Below are 12654 nucleotides of genomic sequence, written 5' to 3'. Positions count from 1 at the left end.
CTTTATTCTCCTATTTATATCTTCTTTATCCCCAATCTCCCCTTCCCCTCCTGAGTTGTCCTTTATCCCTTGTCGGACAACCACATCTCCCCTCTCCATTTGGGTTTGCGAATTCACTCGCAAGCGTCAACTGATTTTGCAGTGACTGCTATTTCTCCCCACACAGTCCTCCCCAGAAAAGATTTCACTTTTCATATGTAACAAAGGTCACTCTTTTAATTCCCTCCTTATTCTCTCTATTCCATTACCTTCCCTTATTAATTCTTGTCTATACTATCTATATTTTCCTCTAAGTACAGATACCTTCACGTATGCACATTTTATCTATTCACTCTTATACCTCTTTAGCCACATACATATCAATCGTGATCATTTTTACTCTCATTACCCGTCTTCATCCCTCAGTCTGTTTTTGTAATTGTTCTGCAAATTTTCGTGCTTCTTCTGTGTCCGAGAATAGTCTGTTTTGTTGTCCTGGAATAAATATTTTCAATACCGCTGGATCCTTCAGTGTAAATTTATACCCTTTCTTCCATAAAATCGCCTTTGCTGTATTGAACTCTTTTCTCTTCTTTAGGTGTTCAAAACTTATATCTGGATAAATGAAGATTTTTTGCCCTTTATACTCCAGTGGTTTGTTGCCCTCTCTTACTTTTTCCATTGTCTTCTCCAGTACCTTTTCTCTTGTAGTATATCTTAGGAATTTTACTAAAATAGATCTTGGTTTTTGTTGTGGTTGTGGTTTAGAGGCCAATGCTCTATGTGCCCTTTCTATTTCCATTTCTTGCTGTAGTTCTGGACATCCTAGGGTCTTAGGGATCCACTCTTTTATAAACTCCCTCATATTCTTGCCTTCTTCATCTTCCTTAAGGCCCACTATCTTTATGTTATTTCTTCTGTTATAATTTTCCATTATATCTATTTTTTGAGCTAGTAGTTCTTGTGTCTCTTTAGTTTTTTTATTAGATTCCTCCAATTTCTTTTTTAAGTCTTCTACCTCCATTTCTGCTGCTACTGCCCGCTCTTCCATCTTGTCCATTTTCTTTCCCATTTCTGTTAAGGTCTTATCTATTTTATTCACTTTCTCTTCTGTGTTGTTTATTCTTCTTCTTAAATCATTAAATTCCTGTGTTTGCCATTGTTTAAATGACTCCATGTATCCTCTAACAAGAGAAAGTATATCCTTTACCTTGCCTTTCCCTTCCTCTATTTCACTGTATTCTTCCTCTTCTTCTTCCTCTGGGTTGGCCATCTGTTGTTTCTTTGTTGCCCTTTTCTTCTCTTCTTTCTTGTTTTCATTGTCTTCTGTGGTCTCTTCTTGCTGCAGGTGTTCTGCAGCTGTCGTTGCCGGCTGTGGAGATCGACTCCCCAGCTGGTCCCCCCTCCCGTCGGTGTGTTTTTTTTCATGCGCGGTTGCGCACTTTTACTCGGCTCTGCGAGCCATTTTTGTAGTCCTATTTCTACCGACCTGAGGAAGCGGGCTTCTCTCTCCACAGCGGGCCTCTTCGGACAGGTAAGGCCTTCTCCTTCTTCCTCCGTTGTCTTCTCTTCCTCTCTTCTTACCGTTGATTTTGATTTTTCTTTTTTTGTCGCCATCTTCTTTCCACCTTTATACTCACTTTTCTTTAACTTTTATTTCTGTGCCTTTGTGTTTTCCTTTGTTTTTCCCGACTTTTCTGGAGAGGGCTGGAGTTCACTGTCAGGCCACTACTCCATCACGTGACTCCTCTTCCAGCAGACATTTCCTGAAGTGCCTCTTACAGTCAGAGAAAGAGAAGCAGGAGATTCACCCCACCCTCCCCTCCCCACAAACCAGAGTCACTGGGTGTCTGTGGATTCGCCTCCAGCGCTTCTGCAGCCTCCGCATCCACCCAGAGTTCAATCCAAACCATTGGCAACCTGAGCTTCAAACCTTCAGCATGATTATGACCCTTTCAGTATCTTCGGCACCCTCTAGCATTCCAGTTCTGACACCTGGTTCCTCCTAGCCAGTTTCCAGCCTTCCTCCAGCAACCTGCAGCTTCCATTGGTCCTCGCCTCAAGCCTGCCGCCTGTGTGGTACTCCTTCATCTGCAGAGTCTGCCGCCATGATCACCATCTCATGAGTCATTTCCTCTGCTTCTCCTTCTCAGATTGGGGGGAGAGGGGTGGTCTTCCTGTATTCTGGTGTCCTGCACCGGTCCTCCACTTCTCCGGAGTCTGAAACCCCTTGTGGCTGCTGTCAATCATAGGCACCGCCATCTTGGACGCAGGACGTTAAATGAAACCACCGTTGTCTCCATTAACAGGCTGTTTAAAGTCGGTACAGAGCTGACGGCAGTTAGACTGGATGGCTGGATTCCGTGGGAGTGCTGGGTCTCCGCTCCCTGCTCTCAGTGGGTCCGCACCAATGGCAGCACTGCACCATTCATCTGAATTAATTCTCAAAATGAAAGCTGCTTTTAATCAGAATTCAGACATGAACTAAAAATAAATGCAACATTCTTAATTGATAGTTATAACAATTATTTTCATTTACTAAACCCCTCATTTAGGAGGTTTAAGTTTTGTTGGACATTTGATTAGCATTACTAATTTCTAAATGATTCATCATTCACCCTCGTGTATGTATCCTTTAATTACACACTTCATTATTGAATCTATAATTCTTCCAAATGATCAACAATACACTTTCAGTTCGTGTCAAGCATTTGTGGGTCAGAATTTTGCTACTCTCTATAGCATATAGGGATTAAGGAACTGGCAGGAAATTACACCAGCTGGGATCGTGGCATTACAAATTCTGACCACGATATTCTGGCTGCTTAAATTTTGAAAACTACAAACAAGCCAAGCCTGAATTTCCATTATGTACAGATGAAATGTCACACTACTAATGTGAAGTTCAAAAATCATCTGGATGTACAGGTAGGTGATTAACTGATAAAAGAACAGTTGGTATTTGAAACTCTGATTAAAAGGCAGAGAAATTAATTACCACAACTCCACAAAACAATCATTAAAGTTCACTACACTGAGTTGTTAATTGGTCTGCATTGATATTCCAATGCTACTATGATTAGGAAAATAAAAGTTTGAAAAATTCTATGATGTTGTGTGAGCTTTAACATTAGCAATGAATATGCCTAATTTAGGCTTAGGACCCCAGAACAACCAGTGGTGGAAAAATCATGTGTTGTGCATCCTAATTCCCAGAATGCAATGTGTATAATTGAAAGTGAATTTGTGTTTCATGAGTAGCTTGGTATTTTTATATTACTGGGTAATTAGTACTGCATATTTTTGCTAATCAATAGCAAGGCTCTCAGTAGAGATATATTGCCCTGCAAAATGTTTGAGATAAAGACACTTTTTTCCTTTATTTACCCTGTTCTACTGAGTTTTAAATTTGTAATCAAACAATTCACATGGAATTAAAGTGCACATTCCAGATTTTATTCAAGGTTATTTGTACACATTTTGGTTTGACCATGTAGTGACCATGTAGAAATTAGAACACTTTATATACATAGTCCCCTCACATCAGGGCACCATAATGTTTGGGACATTTGTTTGTGGGTACTCAGGTATGTTTAATTGCTTCATTGGTGCAGGTATAAGAGCTCGGTTTGCTTCTAAACTTTTGGAGTCTGTAGTTGTCATTTTTCAACATGAGGACCAGAGTTGTGTCAATTAAAGTCAAAGAAGCCACTGAGGCTGATAAACAAGGATAAAACAGGAAGAGACATCTCCCAAACGTTAGGATTACAAAAATCAACAGCTTGGAACATAGTCAAGAAGAAAGAGTGTACTGGTGAGCTCAGTAATCACAAATGGACAGTAGTCATAGACACATCCACACCTGCCTCCTGAAGAGTGTTTCCGATCTGTCGGATATAAGGTTGGGGATTTTTCTTCATTATGATGAGATTTCTTCGGTCATCAGCAGTGGAGTCTTCCTTGGAATACCAGTCCCTTTCCAATTACTGAGCTCACCAATACGCTCTTTCTTCTTAATGATGCTCCAAACAGTTGATTTTGGTAATCCTAAGGATTAGGTGATGTTTCTTACTGTTTTATTCTTGTTTTTCAACCTCATAATGGCTTTAAAAAAAATATTTTATTTAAAAATTTTAAAACCATAATAACATCAATTATAATAAATTAATATTCAGAAAATATATATGGCTAAAAACAAAAAAAAAACAACCTCCCTCTCCCTCCCCACTAGTACCCACCCTCCTCCACCTATGTCTACCCACTAAGAAAGAACGAAGGAGATCATCAATTATATATAATTAAACTATTCGGCTGTGAAACCAAGATGCCGCACCCAGAATGGATTGAGAGTTCAAATCTTCAAACCAAGAATTTTTAAATATGGACTCCATACTTTTACAAAAAATGATATTTATCCTTCGAATTATATGTTAGCTTTTCAAGAGGGATAGAAGATTTCATTTCAGTATGCTATGTTTGCATTCCTAAAACTAAATCAGATTTCCAAGTAATAGCCAAACATTTCTTAGAAACAGCCAAAGCTGATACATAATCAATTTTAATCTTAGAGTCATCGTCTTAATATATCCTAATAAAAACAATATTAGATCTAACGGAAGTTTAACTTTTGGAAAAAGTTTTAGAAGTTAAACATAATGGCTTCTTTGCCTTTCATTATCACAACTCTGGTCCTCGTGTTGAAAATGGTAACTACTGACTTCAAAGGTGATGAAAAGTTTAGAAGCTAGCCGAGCTTTCTTATACCTGCACCAATGACGCAATTAAACATACCTGAGTACTCACAAACATCTGTGAAGCCAAATGTCCCAAACATTATGGTGCCCTGACATGAAGAAACTATGCAAAAATGCTGTAATTTCTACATGGTCATACCAAAATGTAAACAAATATCCTAGAATAAAATCTGAAATGTACAACCTTAATTACATGTGATTTGTTTTATTAAAATTTTAAAACTGTAGAGCACAGGGGCATATAAAGGAAGAATGTGCCTTAGTCCCAAACCTTATGAAGGGCACTGTACATCTTAACTTAACAAGTAGTGGTGGATAGAGGTCAATGAGTAATGATACACCCTCAACAATATCCTTGGTATCTTGGGCCTTATTTAGACATACAGAATGGTAACAGGCTCTTCTGGCCCACAAGCCTGTTCTGGCCCCAAATATCCCAATTAACCTACAGTCCCCATATGTTTTGAAGGGAAGGAAACCAGAGCACCCGGAGGAAGCTCATGCAGACATGAGTATAATGTACAAACTCCTTACAATCAGCGCGGGATTCAAACACATGTCACTGGCACTGTAATACTATTGCTAACCATGGCGTCCTTTGATCTCAATCAAGAGATCGATTATATAATCATTATCAAAGTGCCATGTGGGGGTAACATAAAATTCTAAGGGGACTTTACAAGATAGGTGCGGAAAAGATATTTCTTTTCATATGAACATCTAAGAGTCAGTAGCATCATCTCAAATTAAGAAGACACCCAGAGATAACGAAGGCCTTCTTTTCTGAGAGTGTCAAGAACTGTAATTCTCGACTGCAGGGGTTTGTGGAGGCTAAAAGACTGAGTAAATTCAAAATGGTTAGACACAGATTTTTGTTCAAATTAATAGTTAATGGTTATGGAAAATGAGCAATGATATGACCTAGCCCCATCCTTGACTCTTCTCCTCTGTCAACTTGGTAATCATTTCCTGTGACAGATCTCAGAATAAAGTGGTCACGGTGAAACATTGTCATAAGTTGAGGAAAAGTTGGCATGAAAATGTTCTTTGAACTCCTATCTCCATATCTTGCACAGATTAGAGAGAAAGAAAAAAGCACAATGGAAGGCCAAGAACAGTTCTGTATCAATAAGGAAAATTGCAGTACACATTGAGAGTCCTGGAGGAGGAGGGAGGTGGGAATGACACAATTTAAAATTTATAAGATTGGTATGCTCATGAAGTGCAAAAGCAACATGAATTTTCACAAATAAATCAGCAATAATTACTGTACTGACCTGGATACATTTCAAAATAGTAACAATTAAACAGACAAAAGGCAAAGGAGGAAAAACCCAACACCCAACCCCAACCAACCAATTTTCCCCTGCAACCGCTGCAACCGTGTCTGCCTGTCCCGCATCGGACTTGTCAGCCACAAACGAGCCTGCAGCTGACGTGGACTTTTTACCCCCTCCATAAATCTTCGTCCGCGAAGCCAAGCCAAAGACACACAAAGACACACAGATACAATATTAAAATGAGTCATAGAGGGAATAAGCCCAAATTGAGGGGAAAGAATTATCTTCTATTTACTACTTTTAACAAATTTCAGACATTGTGAGACTTGTACTGAGATTAAGGGACTGAAATTTCTCTGCATGCTAACAGTAGTTTGTTGATTATTGACTTACTTGATGGTTGAATAGGGTGATTCTTGGATGGGGTGACTGGATAGACAGAAAGCTGGATGTGAGGGAGCAGCATGTGTGGGCACTGATGGCTTATCTTTTTTTAAAAAAGACTCTGTCGAAAGTGGGTGATCACAACTTCTGGATCTCAGGGTGGTGTCTGAGGGCTAAGGAGAGAGAATATAACTATAGTTAGTTGTCAAAATCCTTAGAAGAATATGTTACTTCACATAAAATTAAACAATACAGTGTGATTGGAGAGGTAATGGAAAAATACTCATTAACATATTATGCTCGCTGCTGCTTTTTTAATGAATCTTTCTCTCCATTAGCAGTCCTGCTGCAGCTGGCCTCTCTTTGGGTCCAAGTTCCCTTTACACTCCAGGGAGCCAATTCTGTGTCATTTGCAGCTGAGAAAAATGACATTAAAGGGAATCACACATATTCAGTAATGCTCTGTGCCCTGTACAAAAAGAGCAGATGAGTGCACGTACACTTTAACAATGTGTGTTGCAATGAATTAAGTTCAATCCCACATTTGTCACCACAAAAAACTTTTTTATCAGACGAAAACGCTGTAAATGGATTCCATATCTATACTATTTACACACAGCTATTTTGAAGGAAGTGACTGAATGAGGGAAGGCAGAATAAATTAAACAGCCACACTAAACCCACATTCTCCCAGCACTGCTCTGACTGATTTTTGAGTGAAGTAATTTATTAAATTGGATTTATGAAATTTTGGCTTACCCACATACCACAACAAATACTGTCTCGTTTACTCAGCAGCAAGGACACACAGGAGCATTAATGAAAGCCTTCAATCTCTTGAGGGAAAGTTTGAGTTCATTGAAGAATGGGCAAGACCATCTGCAGTTGTGTTTAGAGAAAATATTTCTAACTATGTTGAGGATCAATTGGCAACATATATGAAAAATCAAACCAAAATATTTGTTGGCATATCAAGTAATTTTTGATGAAGAGTTGCCAACTTAAGTGCTTGCTCGTTCTTAAACTGCAAAGCTAACAAAATACATTTTGTTTTTCTTTACTCTCTGCTGTCCTTATAGGCTGCATCTTTTCAATCATGTATTTGTTTATCTGCATAGTATTCCTGAGAAATCCTGATAAATCATTCCACTAACTTCTGATCCATTGTGCTAACTGATTCTTCTGCTTTGTCACAACAGTCACATGCAATATATACATATAAATACATTTTTATTCAGTAAGTGACAAAGTTTGTTACAAATACCAAAAAAATAAACACATAATTTGGACTATCTGGATTTTCCCCAGAGATTCCAGTAATTGGTGAAATTTACGAATGCTCCACCGCCATCCTCGGCATGAACACTGCATCTCCACTCTTTAACAGGCAGGGAGCTACCCAATGAGCTTGGCACCAAGGATTCTAAAAAGGGCAAACTTCTGACTGGTTTACTAGTTTTGCCAGTTTTGTACCTGCCATGTGCATAGAACCCTGGGTTTGGGTAGCTGAGGAGATGACAGACCATGTACTTTACTGCTCTCTTCTAATATTTTTTTCATTGCGATGAAATCAGCAGTATTGCACAGAGCCGAAGGAAATTTTCTTGAAGAAGCATATTGGCTTTTAAAACCTCTTATGTAAGTATTTGAATTTTTTTGACATATAGCATGGTAACAGGCCCTTTTGGTCCACGATTCCATGCTGCTCAATTTACACCGGATTAACATACAAACCCCAGTACATTTTTGAATGGTGGGAGGAAACCATGGAAAATCCACGCAGACACAGGGAGAACCTATGAACTCCTTACAGACAGCGTGGGATTCGAACCCAGGACCTGATCGCTGGTGCTGTAAAGGCATTGTGCCAACTGCTATGCCAACTGTGCCACCTGTTCCTAATTACATGTAATTTGATTGTCTCATTCTAATTTTATGCATCCTATGTAATTGCAGTTCAGGAACTACACCGTCACAGAATGCAAGTCCCAGGAGTGGATATTAAAGATTGCTGAGGGGATTATTGGGGTCTCTCCCCCTGCCATGATAGACATTTATAACGGCTGTCATTTGTGGAAAGCCATAAACATTGTGAAGGACTCCACACACCCCTCCCGCAATCTATTTTCCCTCCTGACCAAAGTGTTCGGGCTCTCACTACCAGATTTTGAAATAGTTTTTTCCCTCAAGAAGTGAGGCTTCTGAACTCTGGGGACACAAGGCAATACTATGTAACATGATATTTATGTGATATGTTTTTAATGATCGAGATCATGGTTGCAATGCAACTAGCAATGCCTTACAGTTTGATTAGACTTATCTGCCAGGGGCTGACACAGAACAAGACACACGGTATGCAAGAGCTGTAATGGAGACTTGCAGCCTCATTGCCTGCCTCATGGTGCTGTTTACAACAACTTTAAAGTAAAGAACTTTTTCCTTCATCCATTTGTTGTCTAAGAACTCACATATATGAATACAAGATGAAACATGGTTTCAGAAGTGAGATGAAGGAAATTAGAAGGAAATACTTTAAAAGGTAAAATCTAAAGTCAGCAACTGATCATTGAAGGAAAGCTAATAAAGATACGAATGGAAGGATTACATCCACCAGTAAAACTTCAGCTGACAGGTAATGTGGCTGAAAATTGGAACAGATTTAAACAGCATTTTGGATTGTATTTAGCGAAAGTCTGAGCTGACAAGAAAAGAGATAAAGTGAAAGCATCAGTTTTCTTACATGTCGTGGGTCTTAAAGCCCCTTGGAGATGTATAATAACTTCATATTTGCTGCTAAAAAAGACAAAATGAAACTGGAAAAAAAATAATGGAACAGTTTGAGGCACACTGCATACCTAAATCTAATGTGACATTTGAGAGGCACATATTTTCACATGTGCAGAGAAAATGGAAGAAAGTATTGATCAGTATGTGACTGAATTGAGAAACAGAAGCAAAACGTGAATTTGGTGGACTGACTGACGCGCTGATAAAATACAGACTTGTGTGGTATTCCAGATAATAGACTAAGTGAAAGACTGCTAAGAGAGCAAGATCTAGACCTGGAAAAGGCATAACATTCTGTAGAGCTGCAGTAACTGTAAAAACGCAGGCAACAGAGCTGTTCAGTGAAACTAGCTGCAACGTGGATGCAGTTAGCAAGAACAGACATAAATCGTTTAACAAAAAGCATGCCAAAATGGAAATAGAGGCGTGGCCAGCGAACAAAAATGAAAGGGACAATTAAAAGCCATGTAATTTATGCAGTACACAACACCTACCAAAAAAGTGTCCAGCATATGGTAAAACATGCTATATGTGACACAAAAGCAACTATTATGCCAGTTGCTGCGGGAACCAAGTGCAACAAAGCAAGGTTCCATGTAGATGTTGTGACTGAAAACAATATAGAAAACAGAGACTGGAAGTTGAAATTAAAAGTGAATGACATATACATTTCAGTTAAATTGGATACTGGAGCACAAATTAATGTAATGTCAGAGACTGATTTTAAGAAGATTAAACCGAGACTAAAGATGTATGGAACAAAAGTGCTGGTGACAGGATATTCAAGAATCGATACACCAGTGCAAGGAGTCAAAGTAAAACACAAGGACAAAGAGCACATGCTAGCATTCATTGTGGTACCAAAGGATGTACAAGCCATACTAGGTTTAACAGCCTGTGAGAAAATGAATCTGGTAAAAAGAGTCCTCGTTGTGGAAAGCGAAGGAGAGTTGAACTCATGAAGGAGTACAATGATAAACGTGTGCCACCGATAATACATCCATGCAGATGTTCCATTTGCACTTCAAAAGCAACTAAAAGCAGAGTTGGACAGGATGGAAAGCCTGAACGTGATTCAGAAGATAGATGAACCAATGGAGTGGGCGAGTTCACACGTGGTTGTGGACAAAAAGAATGGAAAGCTTAGAATTTGCCTGGATCCAAGAGATCTGAACAGAGCAATAAAGAGAGAACACTTTAAGCTTCCAACACATGAAGAAATCATGTCACAGTTTGCAAATGCAAAGTTTTTCAGCAAATTAGATTCATCATCAGGATTTTGGTAGTTGAAACTGGATGAAGCAAGTTCAAGACTTTGCACGTTCAATAGTCCATTTGGCAGATACAGATTCCTAAGGTGACCATTCGGAATTGCCTCAGCTCCTGAAATGTATCACAAAACTATCCAAATGATCTATGAGCAGCTGGATGGAGTTGATACCTCAATGGATGACATCACAGTATGAGGAACCATGAGAATGGAGCATGATGCGAGATTAAGGAAATTGCTGGAAACAACAGGGAATACAAACCTGAAGCTGGATAGAGAAAAATCCCAGCTCGGGGTGACAGAACTAACATTTGTAGGAGATTTTATTGGCAGTGAGGGTATCAGACCAGACCCCAGAAAGATGTCTGCCATTGGGAACATGCCAAGGGCACAATGCAAAAAGGACGTACAGAGGTTAAATGGAAAGATCAACTATATGGGTCAATTCATATCCAACCTCTCAGAAAAGATGGCTCCATTGAGAAGACTAACAGAAAAGAACATTGAATGGGAGTGGAATCATGAGCAGAAAAAGTCATGGAGTGAACTAAAGAAACTGCTCACAGAGGAACGAGTTCTGAGGTTTTACGACTCAGCGAGACCCATCAAGATATTATCAGATGCATCACATAATGGGCTTGGTGCAAAAATATGATGTCTGGCAACCCAATGCGTATGCATCACACTCAATGACAGACACGGAAACGTGATACACTGAAATTGAAAAGGAGTTGCTCAGCATCACATATGCCTGTGAAAGAATTCATCAGTTGTGTCAGGACAAGTAATCAGTATAGAGACTGACCATAAGCCCTTGATTGCATTGTTCCAAAAGCCATTAAATGAATGTCCACTTAGAATACAAAGAATGTTGATTAGGCTCCAACACATACACTGAATGTGGCATACACTCTGGGTAAGCATATGTACACAGGAGACACGTTGTCTAGAGCGGTTTACATTAGAGAGCCCACAAACACCAAAATGGATGACAACATGAACGCCTTCGTGGACATGATCACAAGTGCACTGCCCATATCAGATGCAAAAATGGAGCTCATAAATTCAGAGACAAACAAAGATGAAACACTGAGACAACTGAGAAAAAACATCTTGAATGGATGGCCCAACACTGCTCACCTGACGTTGCAGAGTACTGGAACTGCAGGACGGAACTATCAGTGGTCGAAGACATCATCTACAAAGGAAGCAAAATCCTTATCCCAAAGAGTCTGAGAAAAGAGATGCTATAAAGGATCCATGGAGGACATCTTGGAATCAAAAAGTGTAAGAAAAGAGAATGAGAGATGATGTACTGGCCAAGAATCAACAATGATGTAACAAATTAAGTGTCAAACTGAACAATATGCTGGAAATATCAAGCAAGTAATCCTGCAGAACCACTAAAGCCACATGCAGAACCAGGCAGACCTTACCAGAAGGTAGGCATTGACCTATTTGAATGTCAAGAGAAGGACCACCTTGTAGTCACAGACTATTATTCCCTGTATCCAGAGGTGTGTAGACTGAATACCACCACTGCATATGCTGTAATAAGAGGTATGAAAGCCATATTTTCCAGACATGGTGTGGCAAGCCAGGTCTTCACAGACAATAGACCCCAGTTTTGCAATTTAAAGTTCGGACAATTTGCCAAAGAGTAGGACTTTGTTCACACCACGTCAAGTCCTCATTTTCCACAGACCAATGGTCTAGTGGAAAAAAAATCAATACAGACAGTGAAAAGACTGATGAACAAGACAAAAGACAGTGGAATAGACTTCTACCAGATCATGCTAGTATACCGCACAATGCCGCTAGAGTGTGGTATGTCACCAGCACAACTCCTAAGATCAAACCTATACATTCGGGAGAACCTCCTAAAAACAAAAGAGGGGGAGAAAGTAAGAAAGTTCAAAGAACAACAGAAATAAAAGCAAAAGTATTACTTTGATAGAGGAACAAAAAACCTACCGGAACTCCATATTGGTGACCAAGTAAGGCTGAAAGACAAAACAAACTAATGGACTCAGAAGGGAACTTCCTTCGTGGTCCAACCAAGATCATACAGATAAAGGTGCTGTTCTGCAAAGAAATCATTGAGACCTTCAAATGGGACCAGAAACAGTAGATAGAAAGATGGATACCATTGAACAACCTGAATGCACAACTGAGAAGACATTGTTTGAGTCAACAACTC

The 12654-nt window shown here is 39.4% G+C and overlaps 1 protein-coding gene across 1 annotated transcript in view; it reads right to left on the bottom strand.

Annotated features, from left to right (window-relative positions):
- Positions 1-12654, bottom strand: part of LOC138757471 (genetic suppressor element 1-like) — a 163627-nt gene that overhangs the window by 79137 nt on the left and 71836 nt on the right. The window contains 1 exon segment of the mRNA XM_069924875.1: positions 6407-6570. Coding sequence (XP_069780976.1) covers positions 6407-6570 — 164 coding nt within the window.

Source organism: Narcine bancroftii, chromosome 1 (genome assembly GCF_036971445.1).
Source record: "Narcine bancroftii isolate sNarBan1 chromosome 1, sNarBan1.hap1, whole genome shotgun sequence".
NCBI lineage: Eukaryota > Metazoa > Chordata > Chondrichthyes > Torpediniformes > Narcinidae > Narcine > Narcine bancroftii.
The sequence above is the reverse complement of the archived record's forward strand: the minus strand, read 5'-3'. Positions and strand labels throughout refer to the sequence as shown.